General features: G+C 37.0%; 1 protein-coding gene across 1 annotated transcript; it reads left to right on the top strand.

The window, feature by feature from the left end:
- Positions 1 to 604: 604 nt before the first annotated feature.
- Positions 605 to 25062, top strand: RAB14 (RAB14, member RAS oncogene family). The gene is made up of 8 exons (XM_037059183.1): positions 605 to 883; positions 10372 to 10430; positions 11518 to 11571; positions 12866 to 13043; positions 17125 to 17191; positions 20781 to 20868; positions 21185 to 21215; positions 22427 to 25062. The coding sequence occupies exons 2-8, from the start codon at positions 10379 to 10381 to the stop codon at positions 22602 to 22604; spliced, it is 648 nt and encodes a 215-aa protein (XP_036915078.1). The 5' UTR covers positions 605 to 883; positions 10372 to 10378; the 3' UTR covers positions 22605 to 25062.
- Positions 25063 to 25887: the final 825 nt, after the last annotated feature.

Genomic DNA, 25887 nt, shown 5'->3' with positions numbered 1-25887 from the left:
AAAATGTGAAACATGTGGTCATGGGCTCTCTTCTCCTGTGTCAAGGCACCCCCCAAAGGAAGTTAAAAGAGACAGAAGTGAAACATAGGGCAGAAGGTGCCACTCCTAGCTGTCTGATCTGGGTGGGACAAGTGACCCGAGCCATCTGAGCCTCAGAGTCGCCATCGATCAAACAACCACCTTATGGGGTTGCTGGAGAGGGACCTAGTGTGACTTGCTCACCGCTGTCTACAACTGCTCAAGGAACACACGCTGAAGGGACGCAGTAACCATGTGCTTGGCACAGGGGCTGGTGGTAAGCGTCCACTGAGTGGCAGTTGCTGGCATTAAAAAGAGTAGGAAGTCTTCAGAGAGACAATCGCCTTAGCCTCACAAGATCCAAACGTACCTCGGGGTAGCGTCTACGCGGACCTGCGCAGTAAACTGCGCTTGCGCGTGAGCTTTTTCCCCCCGCCCCCTCAAGCGCGAGGACCAGTGAGGCCAGCGCTGCCGCCGCGCCACTAGTCCGGAGGGGAGGACTGGGGAAGGGGTGTGGCTTAGCAGGCCCGCCCGGCCACCCTCTTCCGGGCTCCGCCAGCTGCGCGCGCATCCTCCTCCCCCATCTTTTGTGGTCCGGCCCATTGCGAGGGTGACAGGAAACCCTGTGCAGGGAGCGTCGCCATCTTGGACCTGCCCGAAGAAGATCCTGAGGGAGCTGCAGGAGCAGTCGCCGCTACCGCCGCTTCTGTCACCAGCGCGTCTGCACCTCCTCCGCCAGCCCGCTACCTGCCGGGGCCTTGGACGACCGCCCCCGCCCCTCTCCGGCTGCCCCCGCACTCCTCTTCCTCGTCCTGACGCCCCCCGTCCCGCCCGGAAAGCTGCCCAGCCACCAGCAACCCCCGAGGTAACCCAGGCCTTCCGCAGTGTCCGTCGGGTCGGGGCCTCCTCGCCGGGCTCTCGCAGGGCCGCGGGTGGGGACGACGGCGAGCCGGGGCCGCGAGCGGGTGGCGCCGCAGGGCAGGCGCGGCCCTGTCAGGCCGCGGCGAGCCCGGGGTCGCGGTGGGCGCCGCCGGGCCCGGCCTGCCGGGACTTCCTCATCGGGGCCGGGGCGTCCCCGCGCTGCTCTCTGGTCCTCCCCGCCGGGCGGAGAGCCTCGAGGCGTGCGGGGAAGGGTGTGCTCGGGCCCGCCTCCCCCGCCGGACCGGGCAGACTGGCCTCCTCACTCCTGGCCGCCGTGCCGGCGGCTCAGACCACCCCCGCGGTGTGGATCCGCGCGAGCCGCGCCGCCTCGCAGCCCGCGAGCCCCAGACGTGGCAGCCCCCGTCCCGCAGGCCGCGTCTGGCCCCGAGTACAAAGGCAGCACGCCGGCATCTTGGACTGGCGCCGGCGCCCTCGCCGGTGTGGGCGGCTGCCTGTGCACTCGCGCTCGAGAAGGGGTCTGTGGGGCCGTGCGTGCGCGGTTCTGGTTTGGGCCCTGCAAGGCCCGTGGCATCCTAGAAGGCCCCGAGCCCGGACAGCATCCCGAGGTGAGGAAGAAGACCAAAAGTTTTGTCTTTTCGAGGCTTGGAAAGAGCCACCAGGCGTTGTTTCAATGGTTTGCATTTGTACCGTGTGCCAGGCACAGATTTACGTGTCTTCATACAGGTTTATCCTGCTTCACGTAGCTCTTGGTGACAAGCCGAGTTATCGCCATTGCACAAGGGAGGAAACTGAGGCTTGCAGTCGCGACGGGACTGGTTAAGGATGGTGCGTGCCCATGGGACTCTCCCTGCACCGAGGCTGGGGTTTACTACACTCGAGTTAGGCCAGGGTGACAGACCTGACCATTTCAGACGTAGCTACAGCTTTATTCCTCCTTTTCTATCTTTGCATTGGATGACAGCGGGTTGCCCCTTTGGGCCACTACACTGCCAGTCGTCGTGCTCGCGACTCGAGGAGAGATGGCAACATTTCCAGTTTATGTTTGAAGGAAAAAACTGGGGTTCCCGGAGGCCAGACGCTTCCCTGGTGGCTCCACAGCAGGGGTCAGAGCCCAGATTAGAGCTCTTGCGAGGTTTATCGCTCATTTCACAACTGCCTTTTATTCAGATGTGGTTATTAAGGACAAATTCGATGTTGCACTAATTCAGTTCCTGCTTCGTCTTCCCCAAAGACTTTCTCCAAAGCTTTCCCCTCAGTATTCTGCTTAGGCACTTTTACTTGGTCATGCCTTGAAGTGTGTAATATGTAATGCACTTTGACTTCCCAGTTAAGTGACCATAAGCATGTTACCTAACTTTTCAGACTGTGTCCTTGCCTATATTGGGGATAATAGTACCTTTTTAGTTGATGTGAGGTTTAAGTGGGATTAAAATATTAAAAACCCTTAGCACGTTGCTTGGCATTTGGTGCCCCATCACCAACAGTAACAGTGCCAGGCATTGGTGCGTGTAGTGAGTATGTAGTATTTGTTGACTAAATGATAGGACCATGGCTTTGGAGAGCTATAGATTTACAACTGAGCCCCATTTAGCTTTTCCTTTACTGGTCTCCGGCAGATCTGTCACTTCTCTGAGCTGGTTTCCTTGTCTGTGAAATGAGTTTGTAGTATTCGAGATTACTTACCAAGTAGCTGGCATGTATTAGGCACTCAGTAAATGGCAGTTATTTAAAAGATGTAAAACTTTAGATTCTAATAACCTAAAAAAATTCTTGGAATTAAAGCTACATTTTATAAAGTTTTTGCTCTTTATATTTTATATTAAACTTTATGGCTGTATGCTTCAACTATGCAACAGAATTTAGGGTGTTCTTACAACTGATTTTTATCACAGTATTAAATATCTTTGCATAATCTTTGTAAGATACTGTACTTGGAGGAAACCTTTGGTTAAGACAAGTAGAGTGTGTTTTAAACACACTCTACTTGTCCTAAGGGCTACTCAAGGGCTATTGAGAGATGCTTCATGTTTTGTCAATAAAAAAGCTTGAAACATTTTTTATGGTAAAATGCCAGGCATGGCTGGAGATAGCAGTGTACAAATAGAGCTGTCAGAGATGTCTACTTTTTAAATACTTTTCTTGTAGACAGTTTTAAACATATACAGTATGTAATATGTTAAGGCTTCATATACCTGTCAGCCCATGTCAGCAATGATCAGCAATCTTGTTTCTTCCATGTATACCTGTATCCTCCCCACCAAGTTATTTCAAAGCAGATCTCAGACATCATACATCATTTCATCAGTAGAATTTTCACTATTACTAATCCTCTCTTTTAGAGCTAATCCTTTTAACTGTAGTAGTAAGGGCAAGGTTTTTATTTGTTTTTCTCCTAAGTACTTTACATAAATGAACAGAGGTGCAGTGTTGGAGTACTTTATCTTCCATTCATAGCATCATAGTTATCTGAGACAGTCTTGCTAATGACACATGTGGGAATTCAAGATTTTTTCTTACTTACATTACTGATTTGTAGAAAAGTAACATTAAATAGCTTGTCAAAAGTGAAGTATTGTTGTGGGTTTATGTGTGTTGTAGGTGAGTCCAGAAATGGCTGATTTGTTTTTGGAGGTTGCTTTACAGTTGAGGAAATTGACCACTCATTTTGGTTAAATTGTTAGTGTGATTGAAGTAAGTTTGTGTCCACTAGACTGACAAATCAAGTAGCATTCCACTTTACTGGGCCTATGAACAAATCAAAATGCTTCCATTCGTGAGTTTCATGAAGGCAAGGGACAGCGTTGTTTTGCTTTTGTTTTTTAATCATTACTGTATTGTCAAATCTAGCATAAGGCTTTATGCTTTAGTAGATGCTTGACAAATATTTTTATATTGGAATCGCAAAAGCAGTTTGTCTTGATTCTGGTGTTTTTACAAGATACCTTGTATGTACAAAAAAATCTCAACAGTGAGGATCTAATTTTAAATCACCTGAAATATTTAGTGGTTTGTTTTCCCTGCGTTGTCTTGAAACAGGTATGTAAAAATTACATAGTAACATCATGTTCTGTGGAATAGAATAAAATAGCTATTAACAGTTGTGAAAGGATCAGTCAGATGTGGAACATAAGTTAACAGAGTAAAGAGGCAAACTATTAAAAAAAAACAACTGGAAATACCCTTGCTCATTGGAGTGCTTTTTTGAGGCTGATCATATGATTGACTTCATATAATGTTCCCTATAGTATTGCTGAATGTGGAAGTAATGTTGGAAATATTATGAAAGGGAGTTATTTTGATTTATTTTTGTAACTTGTTTTACATCACAATTATATATAAAATGCTTTAAGTATATTTAATAGTCCTTTATTTTTTCTCTACTTTGAATATTAGAATAGCACATACTTATACTGCCAGTACAGGGATGGATAAAGAAAGTTAATAATTTCTTTCCTTTTTATAGTTTCAGCCCCTATGTTCATTTTTTTACAGTTTGAAGTGTGTCCTTCCATAGTATGTGTATATAGGATTGAGTATGTGTGTGTTCAAAATGGGCTATGCTATCATATCAAACTCAAGCTTTCTTTTTTTTTTAACTTAAAATCATGGATATTATTTCCAGGTTAATACATATATTTCTAAATGGCTTTTAAACTAGGTGTATGTTGTTTCATAATACAGATGTATTGTACTTTATTTAGTCATTTCCCTGTTGATAGGAGTATAGATGGTTTCCAGGAGGTTTTTTGCTGTAAAATGATGCATTTAATGTATTTGAATCTGTAACCTTGTGAACTGAAACTTTTATTTCTGTAGACTGCTTTTAAATGTGTTGATCAAAGGATGATTTGAAAATTTTAAAAATTTTATTTATTTTTAGAGAGGGGAAGGGAATGAGAAAGAAAGGGAGAGAGATATCAGTGCATGGTTGCCTCTCATGTGGCCCCAACTGGGGATCTGGCCCACAACCCAGGCAAATGCCCTGACTGGGAATCAAACTGGCAACCCTTTTGGTTCACAGCCCATACTCAATCCACTGAGCTACACCAGTCAGGGATGGACACTTTTTGAAGATTTTAAAATATATACTGATTATATCCCAAATATAAATGTTTATGTCCCCATAAAAATGTCATGGCAGTTCAGACTCCCACAAGCAAAGTGTATGAGAGTGCCTACCTTCACATCTCTGCCTGTACATTTCAAAACCCAGTCATTTATATGTCTGTATAATTTTATTTGGAAAGTTATCTGATTCAGTATAGGAAGATCATGGAGTTCTATTTTTGGCACAACAGTGATTATGTTTAATATGCATATAGTAACCATTTAGAGCTATATGTATTAGCCTTTAAAAAATCCATAATTTTGTTAAGTGAAAAAAAAAACACATTGAAATGTTTTGGGCAGTAGCAAACTCCAATTAAAAAATGTGTTTCTCAGCTTAACTGTGGAATGTTTCATGTTCAAGAGATGAGGTTGCAAAATCCTGTTAAAGCAGTATTACACATAGTTGGTATTTAAAATGGACCACACAATTATTAGTGTTTATGCATTTAGTAAACATTTCTTTTGGTAGCCAGGAAATTTTGAGCTGAATTTTACATGAACTGATAGTAAAAGTGTTACCCTAATTTGTTAGTATAGTTATCCTCTGTCTTTCTTTAATTTTGAACTTTTTGCTTTTATTTTTATCAGTCTGTATATCTCTGTGCCTTTAATAAGCGGTCTTAGAGAAAATTGTGTTCTTTGGAATTAGGCCTGGGTTCAAGTACCAGCTCTACCATTTACTAACTTTGTACCACTGGCCAAACGTGAATTTCTCCTGACTTCAGTTTATTCAGTTTTTACATGGACATGATAATGATTTTGAAGAGGTGTGAGAATTAAGTAAGAATTACGTAAAACAATCAATAATAGGGAAAAGTACAGATCATCACATGGTTCTTGGCAAATGTTATTTCTCTTCAGAAACTTTTTTTGTAAGTAGCTATAATATGAATTGTTTTCACTAATTATCATTTATTCATATTTATAAGTCCTGATTATAGTGCATACTCTGAACGTAATTATTTACTACTACTTACTCATAATATTAAATTAGAACCAAGTGAACTGAGAAAGATTTGTATCCCAAAGTGCCACTCTTGGGTTTCATAGATGTACGTATAGATTTGACCAATTACCTGTGTGACCTGGGCAAATTACTTGCCTGTTCAGTCTTTCCTCATCTATAAAATGAGGATAATAATCACTGTTTTATTAGGATAGTAGTAAGGAATTAAATGAAATTGCATGTAAAGTATTTATTATTTAGCACATTCTCTGGCTTATATTAAGTGCCCAGTAAGTGGTAACCATACAGTTGCATTTGCTATTAGTTTAAATGCTGTTCATATATTTGACGATGCCTGTTGTCTTAATGTAGTGCTCTTTTTTCCTTAGAGAAATCAAAGGCATTAAAAGCAATCTTACGTACATGTGAACGTTATTGAAATGCTTTTTGTAAAGCGTGGAAGATAGTGCATTTTAATCATACTAGTAATTGTGCACTAGTTACTGAATTTTACCAGGATTTTTTAATGAGTGGAGATTGTAGTATTGAGAAGTGTCAGACTCATGTTTTCGGAGCATTTGAACTAAGAAATTGACATTTCTTATGCCTTTTTTTTAACTTTTGAGTATCTGAAGTAGACGTATACCCCTTAAGTAATAGGAGAAAAACTTTTTTTCCCCTTCCAAAGCTAGTTGCTAGTTAAAAATGTGTTTCTCATCTTACACCTTAACAGTGGTGTGTTTTGTGTTCAAGAAATGAGGTTGGGAAATCCTTGGTTAAAGCAGTATTAACTAGTTAATATACAATATATAGACCATGTATCATAGAAATATACACTTGAAACATTTATGATCTTATTAACCAATGTCATCCCAGTAAATTTTTATTGTTTTTCAAGAAGAAGCTTTATTTCTGCATTAGTAGGAATTGCCTACCACTTTTCCCAAACCGGTGTTCTGCAGAACACTACACCATGTTAGGCTCTACAGAATATTTTGTGTTTTTACTGCAGGATTCCTCAGAATCTTTAATATACAAATGTTAAGAAGATATAATACGCCCCATTCCCCAAATCTGTTTGTCCATAGAAACCTTTATCCACAGAGCACTGTTAATATCCCTTCAAACAATATTTTTGTTGAACAGATTGAGTTAAAGCTGCTCTGGTTCGCATCCAAGTATCTGGGGAAACTGCACGGTGCTGCTGTCACTTGTGTACTTCTGAAACCTAGGTCACTAAAACTGAAGTATGTACCATTTGGGAAACTGGAGCACCCTCTCTTACTTTTTATGTTTATAGTGTCAGACTCAACACAGTTCTAAATAAGAATAATGGAGCAAAACCAATGAAAATGAGGCTGTCTATCTAGCACAGTGGTTCTGAACTGTTTTCTTAGCAATACATTGTAATGATATTCCCATGTCTGTCAGAGAATTCATTTTTTAAAAATAGATTTTATTTGTTTATCTTTAGAGGGGAAGGGAAGAAGAGAGGGAGAGAAATCTCAATGTATGGTTGCCTCTCGGGAGTTCCCCCGCTGAGAACTGGCCTGTAACCCAGGCATGTGCCCTGACTGGGAATCGAACCTCGACCCTTTGGTTCATAGGCCCGCGCTCAATCTACTGAGCCACACCAGCCAGGGCGCCAGTAAATTTAATAATACATACATACATACATACATAAATAAATAAATAAATAAATAAATAAATAAATAAATGAAGGAGGTCATTTGAATATTGTCCTACTGCAAATGCTTAATTTTGAGTGAATGTTATCAGTAAGCTACAGGAGTATATTTAAAACTAACTTAGTGTCTCACCTTAGAGTGAGAAGGGTAGGACCTACTGTTTTAGTTGCTACAGTGCTAGATATTTTCTGCTTTCCTTGAATTCTGCTGTTAGAGTTTTTACTTGTAATTTTAAGAAATGTGAATTAGGAAATTGTGTGGTAAAGAAGAGATAGGCACTGGTATTGGATCTTAAATAGTGATCATTCTCTTATTTGGGAATAGTTGATAGCAAGTAATGCTTGGAAAATTTTTAAAACATTTTCAAAATGTTTTTTGAAAATTATTCATCTTAGATATTTAATTAATGAATGCTTATGTAATAATTAGCAAGTACACAGATTAGTACAATAGAACTGGGTTGTAATTTTATGAGTAGTCTTTAGAGCATTCCAGTAGAAATTGATATTGCTAGATGCCATAGTTATAACATAAAATAGAAGGAAGCAAAGTATATGCAGCTACAACTTTCAGTAAGAGTAGGGAAAAGGAACAGGAAAATCAGATGGGGAAGAACATGAGAAAAACAGTAATTTAAAGGTTACTACATTATTTTTTCCCTCTTAATTCTGAATGGGGAGAAAGAGACATTAATTAAAAGAAAAGAGTCTGGGAGGAGTGTAAGTTAAGACATTATAACCTTTGTCATTTTTAATTTGAGAAATGATTTTTTTCCTTATATTTGGGATCTGGTTCAGAGATCTAGTAAGTAATTCAGAGCAGTTTTTGCAATAGGACCAAGTTTACTCTTAAACATTTTGAGTCCCCAGTGTCTGGGAAAAGGGCATCAAGATGATCAGAATCAGAGTTAATCTAACCAGAAAAACCCCCTTTTCTGAAGGAGCTGGTTAAGGGAGTTTTCTTTGATGTTGAAGACTGATTATAAATGTGTTACTAGTCTGGCTGGAATAGTAGCAGGGCATCCACTTTTGTTGAATGTGATCCATACAGCTAAGAGAGGAAGACTATATTATCTGAAGTGATTGTCTAGTAAGTTACAACTTCCCCTTTCCTAATAACAATAATTCACTTATTTTACATATATACTTCTTTTCTTTTTTTTTAAATTTATCTTTAGAGGGGAAGGGAAGGAGAGAGGGAGAGAAATATCAGTGTATGGTTGCGTCTTGTGTGTCCCCTGCTGGCAACTGGCCTGCAACCCAGGCATGTGCCCTGACTGGGTATTGAACCATGATCATCTGGTTTGTAGGCCCGCGCTCAATACACTGAGCTACACCAGCCAGGGCATATACTTCTTCTATAGGCTATATTTTATTAGTTATGTAGAAATTTTTTGAAATATAAGAAGGTGCTAATTTCAGTAAATGAATTTCTCCAGTCATAACAAATATATAGCTTTTGTAATTTAATAGTTGGCCAGAGCAGTAGAAATTATTGGAAATCAAATTTTTAAAAATGAAGATTAAACCCTCATATATATGAAGAATTTTTTATCTTAAACTCAAAACTGATATGAGAATAATTTTATTGGAAGTTATTACCAGTATTAGAATTTACCTCTTCTCTAGCACCTAGCAATGTCAAGGCATTCACTTGAATAAATTGAAGAGTTGTTTTTTGAAGTTATTAAAAGTAGGAAAGAAATTAGAATTCTTCAAGTTAAGTCATCTGAGGTTAAGGAATGGGCTTTGATCTTTTGAAGTATATTCTAATACATAAACTTTCAAATTTTACATCCACAAGTAGTATTTTATGCCATTATTTGATACATTGTTAGTCCTCAAATCCTACAGTAGGTTGAATCATATGAAATTGCCAGTGATTGACTTTTTTAAAAAAACCTACCAGAACAACAGTTTCATGTGGTTGTATCTAAATCTGTCATTACTTTGGATTGGAAATAATGATTGCCCTTTCTTTGGATGCTGTGCTAACCATTGATTTAAAGTAGGGTAAAAAAAGTTTGTATTTATAAGTTAGTGGTTACTTTTTAAAAAGATTATTTTATTTTGTCTTGGCCGGTGTGGCTCAGTGGATTGAGCACCAGACTGTGAACCAAAGGATCACCGATTCAATTCCCAGTCAGGGTACATGCTGGGGTTGCAGGCTGGGTCCTCAGTTGGGGGTATGTAAAAGTCAACCACCCATTGATGTTTCTCTCCCTCTCTTTCTCCTTCCTTTCCCCTCTCTCTAAAATATAAAGAATAAAATCTTCAAAAAATTTTAAAAAAGAACATTGTTTTGTAAAACTTAGGGTTCTCAACAAGTAGGCCATCATTAATTCACATGACCAATTACTAGGAGTGAGACCTTAAGTGGGGGAGAGAACTACTTATAATGACGCTTAACTTCAATTTATAAAGATTTCCTTATTTAACATTTTCTAGAGAACATTTGTTGTTGGATGTTTCCTAATGTGAAATATTGGAATTGTTTTGGTTTAGTTTCTTATATTTACACAGAATAATACATGAGAATGTTAAAGCAGTGTTCATCCATGAAAATGTGTGCATTTGATCAATTTGGGAAATGCAGGTTTTACTCTTCCAACATTTGGTTTATAATCAGTGTGCTTTATTTTATATATCTTTAAAGGATAGCAATTATCAGCTTGGATAACTTGTGTATACTTTTCTACTGAAGTAACACAGTTTTCTTTATTTTTAGTGCCACCATGGCAACTGCACCATACAACTACTCTTACATCTTTAAATATATTATTATTGGTAAGTTTAACTTACACTCTTGTTCTCCAAAGAAGGCTGTGATATACAAAGTATTTATATATTAATGCTTAACATACCACTCCAGAAATAGATGCTTTTCTCAGTGCAAAATTATTAAGATTAATTTTTGTATTAACAATGTACACTTTGTTTTGTGGCTCTGGGTGCTTTTGTAGTACAGTGCTGGGTGTCTGAAGTGATGTTCACTGACTGTTCTTGAAGCCACTGAAGATTTGTTAATATTGGGAGTGAAATTAATTTCCTAGGAGTGCTGATAACATTCTAGAAATTTAATGAAAGCCCTCAGAGACCCTTGGATTCCAAAAATTGATAAGAGAACATTGATTCAGAATAACTATAATATACATAAAGTATAATTTTGGCATTTTTTCCCCTTGAGTTTCAAGAAGATTTTACTCAAAAGACAATGTTGTTTATCCAAGTATAGTTGAAAGAGCACAGTTTAAAGTACATACACCTAATTCTTCACATGAGAACAGTTTGTTTTAATGTTGAGCTTATGTGACTATATTAGAATGGATCCTTCATCAAAGGTTAAATTACTGTGGTACAGAAGTGACTCTGTTCTATAATGGTTTTCATATAGTATACATTCTTTTCTTTTGTGGAATTATGCAAAAATATAGTAAATATGAGATAAGATGGGATCTAGTAAATCAGGCTTCTAAAACTTTTGTATGCTGCTGCCCTATTTGTCACTCCTAGGAGTCTTTTGCTTTTATGCATGATTAAGGGGGAGAAAATATAAAACTTTGAAACAGTTCAAAGTAAAAACAACACAATTACAATTTCTCTATTAAAGAGGCACTTCCAAGCCAGTGGTTGTTAACATAATTTATAACCAAATTCTATCACCACTAAAAGTTGGGAGTAGTGAATTTGTACGTCACAGTGAAAACTGACCTGTAGGATTTTTTGAACTCATTATAATAAATTAAGGAAATACAACTTTTCTGAGTATACCAGAAATGTGTGCTATTGTAAGGAATGTAGCAATCATTGCATATAAGTACAAGAGTGTAAAATTGAGAATTGTAATTGCCACTTGAAATTTTTTTTTAAACAGGGGACATGGGAGTAGGAAAATCTTGCTTGCTTCATCAATTTACAGAAAAAAAATGTAAGTTTAATATGAAAGGTAAAACATTAGTAAATTCTTCATTGTTTTACTACTTTTTACAGTATCATTTTCAGTGTACTTTATGCCTTTAAACATAACTTTTCCCTACATATGCACTTTTGTCTTGAGGGAGTGATTTTATTTTTAATTAAGTGCAAGTAAAATGAAATATACCCACATATACAGAGTGTTAATTTTTATATGCCATATATCATTAGATTCACTTCATATTTTTTTACGATAAAAGTTAATTTTTAAAAGTGTATACTGTAATGTCACATTTAAATCTTATTCTCTGACTTTGCAGTATAGAAACTATCTTATATGGGGAAATTTGTTGCATGTATCATTTGTTAACTAATAACAGACTGGAAATACTTAAAATGGAATTCTGTATTCATGACTTGATTAAGATTCAGAGTGCAGCTCTGTGCTGGGTGGTAGGAGAAGGGGTCATTTTATTTTATGTAACTGGCAGGCTAAATATAGTTGAAATTGTTTATATATAGTTGAAATTATTAGTTGTTTTTTTTTAAATATAATATTTTTGAAGTGTCCAGTGGTCTGTGTATACTTGTACCAGAGAATAGTGGGTTTAGGTTTCCAGTGGCCTAATTATGAGTAAAAGACTAATGAATGTCTTACTGGGTTAGACATATATAACTTGCCAGTATATAAGTATAAATACATATCAAATGTGGTGATTTTCTTTGAGGTGTTGATGGTATTTTCCAGAATAAAAATTTGTTTGACTAGTAACTCTTAGAGTTCTAAAAACATTGATTGATATGTTATATGTAAGGATTGTCTGGAGGATAAAGGGTGTAACATTGGTGGTATGTAGAGTGTATCACAATCTTTATTTTTAATTAGCAGATTCTTTTAGTTCAGGCGTCAGCAAACAAGAGCCTGTAGGCCAATCCAAGTCACCACCTGTTTTTGTACAGTTTTGTTGGAACACAACAAGTATGCTCATTTTATGCATTCTTTATGGCTGCATTTGTTTCAACAACAGAGTTGAATAGTTGTGGCAGAGACCTTTTAGCCTTCAAATCGTAAATATTTGAAAATATTACAGAAGTTTGCTGACCCCTATTCTAGTGTGTTTCTGTAACTTACTACTTCTGGGTTTTTGCTGATTTTTTTTTCTCATAGTGCTAGCTTTAGTCTGTTTATAGCCTACAAGCATTATTGTCATTTGATTCATCCAGTGGATTTTTTCCCCACTGGTCTTAATTTGAAGCTTTCTTGAAGTTGGAATATTATATTATATATTTTTTTTCCTCCCTGACAGTTATGGCTGATTGTCCTCACACAATTGGTGTTGAATTTGGTACAAGAATAATTGAAGTTAGTGGCCAAAAAATCAAACTGCAGATATGGGACACAGCAGGACAGGAGAGGTTTAGGGCTGTTACACGAAGCTACTACAGAGGAGCTGCAGGAGCGCTTATGGTGTATGATATCACTAGGTAAGAGATTAATACTTTTTCAACCTTCATACTAGAAAACATCTTGAGACAGTGTGATGTCTTTTTTAATGATTTAAGCGTTCTTTAGTTTGTAATTGTCTGACTATACACGTTTGAATTTTGGTTTTATGGTTTCTTTAAATTGACATAACATGTTGATTTCCTTTTCTGAAAGTGGGTGTGGCTGAAGAAAAACTTTAGGAGATGTTTGTGGAGCTAACAAAAGAATACTGTTGTAAAAAGCGGCATCAGTTGAATTATTTGAGGTGAAATAATATTTTGTACCAAACTTTGTTCTTTCCCTTCAGTAGAAAGCAGGGAAGTCTTGAGGAATTACTCTATTCAGTCTCTGGTGTTAAAGTTTACACTTTTTCAAAATTAGAACAAACAAGGAGTTAAGTAGTTTTGCTAATCCCACAGGGTAGATTATATAAAGTTCTTATGCTTGCATCTGAAGGTTTGAATATTAAATCCTTTTTTGTTCTAAAATGGGCTGAAGTTGTTTATAGTGATTCAGGCAGTGAGATTAAATTTATTTCAATTTGGCTACTTCTGGAAACTCAAAGCACATTATATAAAGTAACAAAACCGGTCCGTAAATGTTTGACTTTTGGAAGACATGGAAAATTGTGCCACTTCATTAAACTTGGTTTTTTGTCTGCTGTAAATTGGAAAATTGTTCTAAACTCTGTTAGTTTGTCTAGAGTAAGTTAGAATTGGACCACCTTTCATGTTAATGCAGAGTGTCAGTCTAAAGCACTGTGACTCTGACTTTTGGATGGGGAGGTTCCAGGAGTGAATGAGTAGGACCAAGTGATAGACTTTCAAGGGTATTTCCCTTTGGGAAATGCTTTAAGCTGTTTCCCAGAATTGAATGTTTTCAGGGTTAAAACAGTGAAACAGCTTTAATTAATGCTCTTCATATAGCCAGGGCAGTGGTCAGTAAAATAGTTTTGTGGGAAACTTAAAAACCCCGGCCATCTGTACAGGACATCTTTTTATTAATGAAGCATCCCTGAAGATTTCACATAATTAAAAACCCCATGAATTAGTAAAATTTAGATATGGCGATGTGTACTTATAGTAATATTAATGTATAGAGTTAATGGTTTGATTTGCTTTTTTGGTAGGTGTCTTTTTCTTTTTCCAGCTTTATTGAGATATAATAGACATATAACATTGTGTAAGTTTAAGGTATGCAGTGTGATGGTTTGATACATGTATGTTTTGCTTTTAAACATATCTTTTAAGGGTAGTAAATACTTTTGGTAAAATGTGTGTCTGTTTTACGTTATCAAAAGTACTTCTTGCTGGAGCCCTGACTGGTCTGGCTCAGTGAGTTGGGCATTGTCCTGCAAATCAAAAAGGTTGCGTGTTTGATTCTTGGTCAGGGCACATGGCCTGGGTTGCTGGCTGGGGGTATGTGAGAAGCAACTGATGGATGTTTCCTCTCCTTTTCTTTCTCCCTCCCTTCCCCTCTCACTAAAAATAAGTAAGTAAAATATTAAAAAATAAAATATACTTCTGCTGGAAACAACTCAAATGTCCATCAACTGATGAATGAATGGATGAACAAATGTGGTATATACATACTATGAAATAAAATTCAGTCATTGAATGGAAAGAAATATTGATACATGATATACAGTAGCTGAACCTAGAAAACATTTTGCTATGTGAAAGCAGCCAGAAACAAAAGGCCACATTTTATATGATTCCATTTACATGAGTACTCAAAATTAGGCCAGTGTATAAAAACAAAGGGGATTGCCAGGATATGGGGGTGGTGAGTACTAATGATACGGGTTTCTTTTTGGTAATGAAAATGTTTTAGAACTAGATAGTCGTGATCATTGCACAGCTTTGTCAATATTCTGAAAACTACTATATACTTTAAAAGGTTGAACTTTACAGTATGTTCATTATATCTCAGTAAAACCGTTGATAGTCAAACCTCAGTTCTTGAGTGTCTTCCATCTCAGTTTGGTTCTTAACAAAGGTTTTCATGGAAAAAAATGTCTCAGTAGTTGAATAAAACTTCAGTTATTGACCAGGCAACCCTTTTATGCTGATGATCCCTGTATGATCAGTCACTGTCTGATTTGGTTTTCAAAGAGACCCTTCTCAAACAGCCTTCTAGAACGAATGAAGTTCGAGAACCAAGGTTCCACTGTACTGATAAAAAGTACCTTTAGGCTTTAGATAGGTGATTTCTTGATTCTGATACTTCATATTGGTGTTGCAGCTATGACCGTTTTCCCCCCATTAATCCTTGACATTTTGCAAACTTGAAAGTGCCTACTTTAATATTATTTTATTGGCATTAACTCTAATCGTGGAAGGGTACTCTCCTGAATTGACAGCATGGCTTATCATGGCAGTTTGTTCGGTTTGGCTCTATCAGTTGTTTGATATAGCTAGTGTCCGAGACAAAGTTAGGGATCCTTGAGCACTTTTTTTAAAGCTCTAATAGTACCATGTAATGAATATTTGGATGATACTGTATTTATAGATTTGAAATTATGATGAATTTTAAATTAATGAAACAATTACCAGAATTAGCAGAACTTATGGTACATATAAATAATATGTTTTTCATGATCTTGATACCACTTAAAGGGCTATGTGGATTTTCCCATTTACTAAGTGCTGCCAATTTGTAATTTACCCTTGCTGCCAGCTTTGACGTTTTAAAATCCATCAAAATCAGTATTAAGTATTTTTGGGCTATGTTATTTAAGGTTTTTTGCACAAAGTAAGATGTTTGTGTAAAAGCAAGGTATGCTAGTACTACAAGTATTGAGCAGTGATAAGGCTTGTGTTTTTTAAAAATGATCTTTGACTATCATTTACGTATACATTTTAAAACATTGGGAAAAGGTGTTTTGATTTATGTGACTTTTTTTTTGACAGTTTGGCGGTTAATTTGTGAATGATGTGATACAGCACAGTGAAAAATGAGTCTGAGTAAGGAGTTCTTTTCAGTTCCCATTAGGGAAGAATTAAATGTTTGGAATATTGACTTTCATATACGGACTGGCAACTGGAGATTATGGAATATCCTATTCACAAGGCTAAACTTGAAACATTTTGAGGACCCATTGTGTATAAAGGTCCTAGGCCTGACTCTGAAATCATTTAAATCTTTGTGGGCTTCTGCTTCCTCACCTATTAAATGAGTAAGATGGATTAATGTTCTGTGAATGTGTATAAATCAAAAACATTTTTTAACCTTTAAAATTTTTATTACTTTGACCCTTTCGATAATGTCTGGTTAATATTACACTTTATAATATTGTAAATTATTTGGATTTGTTTGCTATTTCAGGGCCTTCTTGTCTAGTGCAAATGAGCCTATGAGTTTTTAAACACTTGGCTTGGAGAAAGTAGACAAGTAGGGCAGTTTGAATCCCAAAATGATTTAGCAATTGATAAATAAATAAGAGTACATAGTTAGAATAAACTCACTCTCTGATGTCTAGGAAGTTGAATTTCCAGTTACCTATATTCAGTGCCCTTTTAAAGCCAATTTTTGTGTTGTTGTAAGTACCTTATTCTTTAAGAAAAGGTGTTTTTAAATTTTTTAATAATTTTTTTCTTTTCACTTATAGTTGACATACAATGTCTTAGTTTCAGGTGTACAACATAGTGATTAGACATTTATGTAATTTACAAAGTGATCACCTCGGTACATCTAGTACCTACCTGAAACCATACAGTTATTACAGTATTATTGACTATATTGTCTATGCTGTACTTTATATCCCTGTGACTATTTTCATAGCCGGCAATTTGTACATCTAATCCCTTCCCCTGGAAAGGTGATTTTATACCAGCATATCATATGTAGCATAACTAACTTGGTTTTTAATGTGAAAATCTTAAAGACAAATGCAAAAAAAGGGGCATGTGTTTGCATTCCACAACTGTTGTTTAGGGTAACAGTGTAGACAAAGGAAAAATATTTTTGGGGGATCTGTTGATTAAAGCCTATATTTTAAATATTTATTAAAGTTTCTTTTTTTCTACTGAAATGGCAATTTTAAATGGCAGTCACAAATGTAAACTTTAATTTTTGCAGAAGAAGTACATATAACCACTTAAGCAGCTGGTTGACAGATGCAAGGAATCTCACCAATCCAAATACTGTAAGTTAAATGATGTCAATTATACAGAAAATTTAAGATCTAAGCTAACCCCAAAAGGAAAGTCATTTGCTAGTGGGAGTTCTGTATTTGGGTACTAAGAATGAGAATCTTTATTTTGTTCTTAAATTAACTGAAGAAAACATTTTCTGGTACTAATTACCACAGGTGTCACATTTTATACTTGGCTTTTTGTCATGTTTGTGGTTAGGGGAAAAAGTGAAAGTTATGAATGGGGTAGTGATCTCATGTCAAGTGGAGACTGTGAAATACGAAACTTTCATTTTAAAAGAGATCTTCATTAGTTCCATAAAATGTTACCACCGGAGGAAACTGGGCAAAGTATATAAACGACCTCTCTACATTTTCTTACAACTGCATGTGAATCTGTAATTATCTCTTAAGATTTCAGTTAAAAATAGAGTTCTGCATGTTTTAAAAAAAATTAGATTCATAGCCAGACTGAGAAGACACTGAGATTTGTAAAGGCCAGGCACACATGCTCTGCAGTATACAAAGATAAATGAAGGTTAAATCGAGCAGAGAGATTTCATGTGGGAATATAAATAACTATGCTGAAAAGCGGAGTGAAATATGAGATAGAATAGAGTGACTGGTGTGCTGACAGGGACCCAGGATGAGTAGGGCCATCTGGAGAAACCAGCTTTATAGAGGAGGTAGGGTGTTTGAACTGGGTCTTCAGGGGTGAGGTTTCAGTGATGGTGTTGAGGGTATTCCAGGGACAAGGGATGAAAGGCACTGAGTTGTGACTAACTTTGAGCTTCTCAAGAACAACTCCTATCTCAGTTAGCTTTGTACTCCAGCACCTAGCAGAGTTCTGTTTCACTAAACATGTAATCAGTGGTAACATAGGCTTTTATCAGGGAACAGCAATGTAATCACATTGAGGGTCAGTTAGCATGGTTTGCCTGTTTTGAGGGGGACTGTGCCTAGAACTTTCATATCTAACGTCACATTAAAGTACACTGTAGGTGTACACGTACACACACACACACACACACACACATTCCCTACAGAGGAATGTTCATAGCAGCTTTGTTACGACAGCCAAAAACTGGAAATAACCTCAGTGACACTGACAGGTGGCTAAATAACTGGTACTCCAATGCTATGGAATACTCCTCAGCCATACAGAGGAATGAACTACTGATACAGCAATTCAGATGGATCTCAAGGGCATTATGATGAGTGAAAAATCAGTCTCAAAGAATATATTCTGTATGATTCCATTTATAAAGCATTCTGAAAAAGAGAAAATTGTGAATATGGAGAACAGATTCATGGTTTCCAGGGGTTAGCAGTGACGGTGGGAGGGATATGAATAGTGTGAGTTGACTATAAAGAGGGCAACACAAAGCATTTCCTTTGTAGTGATGGCACATTTCTGTATTCTGATTGTGATGACACAGATCTAGAGCTTCAATAAGGTTGCATGAAATACACACACATGAGAGTGCGTAAAACTGTTGAAATCTGAATATGGGTTATAGATTTTACAAAGTCAGTTTCTTGGTTTTGAGAGTGTACTATAAATAGGTAAGATGCTACTTTGGGGGAAGCTTGGTGAAGGGTATATAGGACCTCTCTACTCTTTTGTAAATTTTAATGATTCTATAGTTATTGCAGATAAAATGTTTTTTAAAAACAACCCTCACTGTAGAGGGTCCTTCAAGGAGCATACAAAATTACGCCTCATTAATGCCTCTGAAATCTTATCAGATCTTCAGAAGAAAAAAAATCTCATCTTTTAAGGTCCAGCTCAAACATTAACATTTTCTATAGTTGTTGCCTTTGATTTCTATGTGGAAATTACAGTAGTTCCCCCTTACGTGCATGGGGTACATTACAAGACGCCTCCTGGTTGCCGGAAGTCATGGATGATACTAAACCTAATACAGAGTTTTTTTTTCATATGCACAGATACCTATGATACAGTTTAATTTCTAAAGTAGGCACAATAAGAGGTTAACAATAATAACTAATAATAAAATAGAACAATTATATTGTAATAAAAATTATGTCAATGTGGTCTCTAGTTAAAGTTATCATAAACTTGTAATAATGTGTTGACTGTAGGGTAACCGTGGAAAGCAAAAAAACTGGATAATGGGGGACTACTGTATATACTTGCATATTTTGTTGGTGGTATATTTTATACCTATGTCTTACTGGTATGCCTTTCAGAATGATAGGAACCACTGTGTAGAAATTCTTAAGGAATTGGGAGAAGAGGCGATGTTGCTATTTAGCAGACATTGCTTGTTTGAGTAATCTGTCTTACAGTTGCCCTGTACTATGCCATTATGACCTTACCAGCCTTGGTATTGAGAAAAAAATTATTTCTCTTTTTCTTAAGTGTCACTACCTTAGTCTTCAAAAGAACAGTGGACTCTATGTGAAAACTTCTTTCCCTCCTCAGTGGTCAGTTGTCCACACTGACTGAAGAATGCTCACTTTCATTGAACTATTTAACTGTCCTTGCTCAAGGTTTACATTTCAGATCAAAGGTTTATCGGACACCATTTTTTGGAAGTGGGAGAGCTAAAGGCCGTACCTTTGCAAGAAAAAATGTTGATGGTAGAAATAAATCCCTTTTAGTTGAATGATTCATTCCTAAAGTACCCGTATTTAGATTAGCACATATGTTTAGAAGGGGGTGGAGGGTTTACCAGTTGGTGTCAAATAAACATATAGTCAGAGACAATCTATCTGTAAATCTTTACCCACCCCACGCCCCCTATCCCAAGGCTGCACACATTTTTCTTAGAACTTTTCAGAGCTGCCTTTAACTTTGGCCTAACTTTACTTGTATAAAAGGATTACAAAGTGGATATAGTTGTGTGACATTTTGCCTTGGAACTCATTACATATGTGTTTCCCACTGCCCCCCTTGGATACCCAGACATTTGTTATCAGTTACTACGAACTCAGTCCTGCCTAGGGATAGTGTGGGTAGGACAGTGTCTGAAGGTCACACAGCATCCTACCTGGGTTCTAATGTCCTCCTACCACAAACTTGCTAACTTACCCCCAGCAAGTCTCTTGTTCTTATTTGAGCCTTGATTTTCTTACTTGTAGCATGAAGCAGTTGGAACTAGTAGTTTTAAACTTTTTGAACTTTCTCTTTAGGGACTGTCCTTGTTTATAGCATTTTGTGTTTAACTTTAGTACATTCACAGGTCCCCTGCAGCTTGTTCAGAGGCCCTTAGTAATCTTCCTCAGGTAAATCAGAATCTTTGGCCTAGAGCAGGTATGCCTCATGGGCTGTTTTTTGTTTTTGAATGGCTTGCAGAGAATATTTTTTATATTTGTAGAAGGTTGTTGAAAAAAAGCATATACAAAGACCATAATACGGGGCTCAGGAACCTGAAATACATCTTCTTGGGCCTTTACAGAAAGTTGGTGAATCCCTGGCTGAGATTCCTCTTAATAGTAATGGCTTCACGATTCTGTAGTCCTGTCTGGTGGATAATTGCTAGTACTTTTAAGATTTTTGGGGTTTCAGAATTTTCATGGTTGATTTAAATGGTTGCTTTGGTTTTAAGATGTCTTTCTTTTGGTCACACATTAGGTAATAATTCTCATAGGAAATAAAGCAGATTTGGAAGCACAGAGAGATGTTACATATGAAGAAGCTAAACAGTTTGCTGAAGAAAATGGTGGGTTTCTTTTAAGACTTTTAATGGCTTTTGTGGGGGGTGGGGGTCACACTTGGGAGGATTTCTAAGGACTTTGATTCTACAGATTATTTGACAATTATTTTTTAACGCAAACTGCTCAGATTTCAAGGATGAGGAAATAGCAAAATGTGTTTGAGAGTTAATTGGGTGGAGGGTAATACACTTATTCCCTCCATCTCACACTCATATTCCTTCATAAAATACTGAAAGCTGATGGGAAACTTTCATCCAGATGTTGCCTAAAAGAATGAGGTAATTTGAAATGTCCTAATCATAGTCTGAATTTTATTTTTAGGCTTATTATTCCTTGAAGCAAGTGCAAAAACGTAAGTATGGCTAAAATTGTATCATTTTTAATTACAAATTTCTCAAAATAGAATCATACATATGAAAAATATATACATATATATATATATATATACACACATACATATATATATACATACACATACACAGTTGACCCTGTGAACTGTGTGGGTCCAGTCATCAAGGATTTTTTTTGAGTTGATCTGTGTAGTTCAGTTGACTTCTACAGTTGAAACCCATCTTGTTCAAGGGTCAAATCCCATCTTTGGGAATTCGAATGCTCAGAGCATATTTTTGACTGAGGAAGGTCAGTACCTTTAAACCTTGTGTTGTCCAAGAGTCACCTATATCTAAAATATATAATACATAAATGCATAAATAATATTTATGGATAGAGGAATAGTAAGCAACACTTTGCTTCCTATTTGACATTTCAGAATAATACTTTTTGTTACTTTACCTAAAAGATTATACTTTGATTATGCCCATTGGTAATTGATGTTAATAAATTGTGTAAACATTTAAAAAATGTTTGACTTTCACAACTGAGGTTGAGTTTGGCATCTTGGACTCAAGCTTGGTCAACCTGTTTAATATTTCTGACCATGGTAAAGAGCAGAAATACTCAGTGTCTAAGATTTAATTTGAAGCGTAGTTAACATTTCTACTGGCCATCCCATGTCCATTACTACCCCAGGACTTTCATCATAGTTCTTCATTTATTAAGGCAAAAATTCCTGCACTGGTTAAGAAGCTAGCTCTCTTTTGTTCGTCTGCACTGTTTGTCCTAGAGAATTGAACTGAAGCATGAACGTGTTACCATCACTTGATAAAAAGCGTAGTTTATGCTTTGGCTAATCAGACTCTACAAATCCTGGAATCGTGTTTGCATGTTTGGAGATTTCATTTTTGTTTGGAATATACTCTCTGTTATTATAGAAATGGCCTATTGTAATGGTCATATATTAAGATATTAGCATTTAAACAATTTGGACACTTACAGTTATCCAAATAGGGTTTGTACAAACTACTGTTTATATGCTTTCCACAGAAAATATTTTCCCATGTTGTTCTCTTAGCTCAGTCTTCTGGTAATCTCTTTATTAGATGACAGTGGCTAAGTTGAAGACATCATGCAGTTGACTAAAAGGTTAGCAAAAGGTCAGTGTATAATGTCTTATCTTTTGTAGAAAACTATGATTCTCGAATAAAGCTGTCAATTGCCTCTTAGGGGAGAGAATGTAGAAGATGCTTTCCTTGAGGCTGCCAAGAAAATCTATCAGAACATTCAGGATGGAAGCTTGGATCTGAATGCTGCCGAGTCCGGTGTACAGCACAAACCTTCAGCCCCGCAGGGAGGCCGGCTAACCAGTGAACCCCAACCCCAGAGAGAAGGCTGTGGCTGCTAGTGACCTCTTTGCTGTGGCTCTCATTTGACCTTTCACCTCTGTCTGTTGGAAGCAGTACTTTTTACTGCCTCATTGTCTTCTGTACATCTTACTGGGTTTAATTAAAAAAGAAAAAAAACAACTCTGTTGTAAAAACAGTTTAACACAATACTAAACTGCTAAACAACTAGATGTAATCAGGTTATCAAAGGCAAGTAGAGTAATCTCTCCTGCATGGTAAATCTAGACTTTTTTTCCCCCCTTGATTGTCCTCGTGATAGGTTATGTCACCAATACGTGATTTAAACTGAGCACTGATGCTGGACTTCATGATTTTTACCCTTCCCTCTTTTTGATAAGGCTTTTGTCTCACTGTACGGTTTAATTTGATATCTTAAGCCTTTCTCCCTATCTTTAACTGTTCAAGGTATGACTGTTGTAACCAAGAAGTTTTATTGCTGTGGAATGGCTTCCGATGATAGAGAAGGGGTTCTGTAAACTGCTTTTGTTTTGTTTGGTTTTTGATGGATCAACTCCCTATTGTATGGGTGGCATTTTTTTGAGGAGGTTTGCTTCTGTCTTAGCCTTGCACAGGGAAAATACCCATTTATTTTTTTCTCTTGTGCTTAATTAATAGCTTTATCTTTTTTTTACACCATTTTATCCTTTTCTCTTTAGCAGAAAGTAAATATGTATAAAATTTGAAGGAACTGAACTAACAGTACATTCTGTGTATATTATTTTAATGAAGAAAATAAATTGATTACTGGCATTGGAACAGTATAAAATACCAGTTTGTACAGTACGACCTATATGTGACCATGTTACTCCCTTCCATTTCACACAAGGAAGTAGACTCAACTGCAGTTCACAAGTAATACTGGTTCTACCCTCTGGTGCTGGCAGCGTTTGGGGACATTATGCTGGAAAGAGCTCCTTAGTGTGAGAGGATTAACACTAGCAGATTCTGTTCCATCTTTGCACTGTGGCTTACCTGCTGATTTTCTTAACTGTTCTTGTGCAATCGACAATGTGCTAACCTGCTTTTCTCTTTTTGTAAACATTTTGCATTACAGGCTGCATTTCTTGCCTTACTGTATAGAAAAAGAAAAAAGGCTGGGTTTGTTATTGCACATTTTAAGCTTTTATACCTTTATCTTCTTGGAATGGTGAGATTCTGAACTGGACAGCCAGGACTATAGGTCTGCTGTTAAGGGATTTTAAATTGTGCATTTTTAACACTACAGTGAAATTATTTAAGATATCCCTTGTGTTCTTAGTGTGAGGCACTTTTTTTTTGTCATGTTGGCATAAATAGTTTTGTAAAAGGGAAAGTGTATCTAACAGTGTTTCAGTGTTTGTGCTGATACAAATTAAGTTATTACTTTGCACGAGATGGTTTGGCCACTGAAAGAATACAGTATTGCAAGGGAAATAGTCTTATCTCTTTAGACAACAAACTTACAACAAACTTACGTTTTACCAAGTTCTTTACTTCTACTTCTGTTGGCTGATTTCTGAGTTTGTGGTTCAGGCTAGGAATTCAGAAGTTACTGAAGTGTAGGATAGGTAAACCTCCATATATTATATAAAATGCACTCAGCTCAACTGCTGTGTTTAAAATACACATTTTAAATCCCTCTTTACAGACACTAAAGTTAAAAAACACACCTTTCTGGTGTGTTATAAACATGTGGAAATACCAGAGTATTGTATAGTCAATGTTAAATAAAAGCCAAAACTGGAATGTGCAGAAAATAGGATTTGGTTAATTTGTAGACTCATTTTTATTTTTGTCTTGAACTCTTTTATAAAGATTCCTGGAGTAGATCGGTATATTCTGTTAAAGACTTACAGCGATCCATTTTACTCACACCGTTGTATCACAAGGGACCCAGGGACCATGACCTGCTGGTGTGTGTATATATTTACAAAGACAAAACAACCCACCCACCCATTGGGATATAAGGTAGCAATCACAAACTAAAGACTGCAGCTTGTTTAGGTGCAATACCCTGATTTCCAAAGTTAGTTACAGTCGGTCTTATTGTTTTTGTGACAGGATTTATTCAGACTGCTGTACTCTTCATTTGATGTAACAAAATGCTATTAATCTAAATATTTGTAAATAAAGTACCTGTATCTAGATTAAAATTGTTTGTATTATTTTCTGAAATGTAACAGGATTTTATATATTCTTCAGGTAAAAAATTATTTAGCATCAGTTGTCAGTTCTTACCGCAGAACTGTCCTTACTTGTTGATAGAGAAGTCTACATACATAGCATATAAATCCACATCACTTGGTAACTGAGGTTTTTAGCCTTGTGTTTGTATCATACTTGCAGTGTTTTTCAGCTAACCTTTTTCAGTGTGGGCTCAGCATACTTGGTGCCTGATGTTCTCCCTTGACTGTACTTGGGGCCATACTCTGATCTTTGCATGGGTAATCCCCTGTAATAAACTTGGGTGCTCAAAAATAGAGGAGCAAATTGTCACTGTAGCATTCATGTGCCCAACACGGGGCAAGTGCACTTTGGAGAGAATGTGAAATTCTTTTAATTTTTAATCCACGAGAGCATATTACTTGTGTGGTCACATGCTTCTCTGGGTTACTCATTGCCCTTGCACCTATGAAGAGAGGCCCTCCTGACTAATAGGTGCTTAGTACTTTTTATTAGGTGCTTAATACATTAGACATTCCATAATGTTAAGTATTTTCCATGGATAATAAAATGCTTGATTGGGGGGGGCTGATGATGTTCACATAATATTAGAGGTAGTAAAGTTTCTTTGGAAAAAGGTCTTTTGAACCAGGTATTTGGCTTCATACACGAATTACCTCACCTCTTTCATTCCAGAAGACTTAAAAGTTTTAAGAACCTTTCTCCATCCCCCCATCTGTTGTTTTAAGTACGATTTTTTTGTGTGTGGTTGTGTGGTTGAGTTCATTACCCTTAAACAGAACACCGAAAGATCACCTTCCCCTCCTGCTTATTTGGGAATATACAGTGTTCATGTGGCAGTTTAGAAAGATGTTTTAACCTCACTTGGATAGAACAAGAAAATGTGTCCCTGAAGGATTTCGATAACTGAAGAGGCCAGGATTTTACAAACATTTTTCTAAAGACTTGTGAAAATGAAACAAAAGACGTGAAAATGAAACAGAATAATGTAAGTACAAAAAATTCTACCAAATTTTTGTTTTGGAATTAAATGCCTTCTAGAATTTACTATGTACTAGTCTAGTAAATTTTATGTTACTTCCATTGTCTTCCTTGTAACTATATCCCATACCTTAATGG

This window comes from Sturnira hondurensis, unplaced genomic scaffold, assembly GCF_014824575.4.
Source record: "Sturnira hondurensis isolate 20B ecotype Veracruz unplaced genomic scaffold, ASM1482457v3 Scaffold0010448, whole genome shotgun sequence".
Lineage (NCBI taxonomy): Eukaryota > Metazoa > Chordata > Mammalia > Chiroptera > Phyllostomidae > Sturnira > Sturnira hondurensis.
Note: the sequence above shows the minus strand (reverse complement) of the source record. Positions and strands in the feature narration are given on the sequence as shown.

Bases quoted from the DNA above. Each gene is read 5' to 3' on its own strand.
- RAB14 (XM_037059183.1), top strand. From the start codon at position 10,379: ATGGCAACTGCACCATACAACTACTCTTACATCTTTAAATATATTATT. The intron at 10,431-11,517 runs GTAAGTTTAACT...TTTTTTAAACAG, and splicing joins CTTTAAATATATTATTATTG to GGGACATGGGAGTAGGAAAA. The intron at 13,044-17,124 runs GTAAGAGATTAA...TAATTTTTGCAG, and splicing joins ATGGTGTATGATATCACTAG to AAGAAGTACATATAACCACT.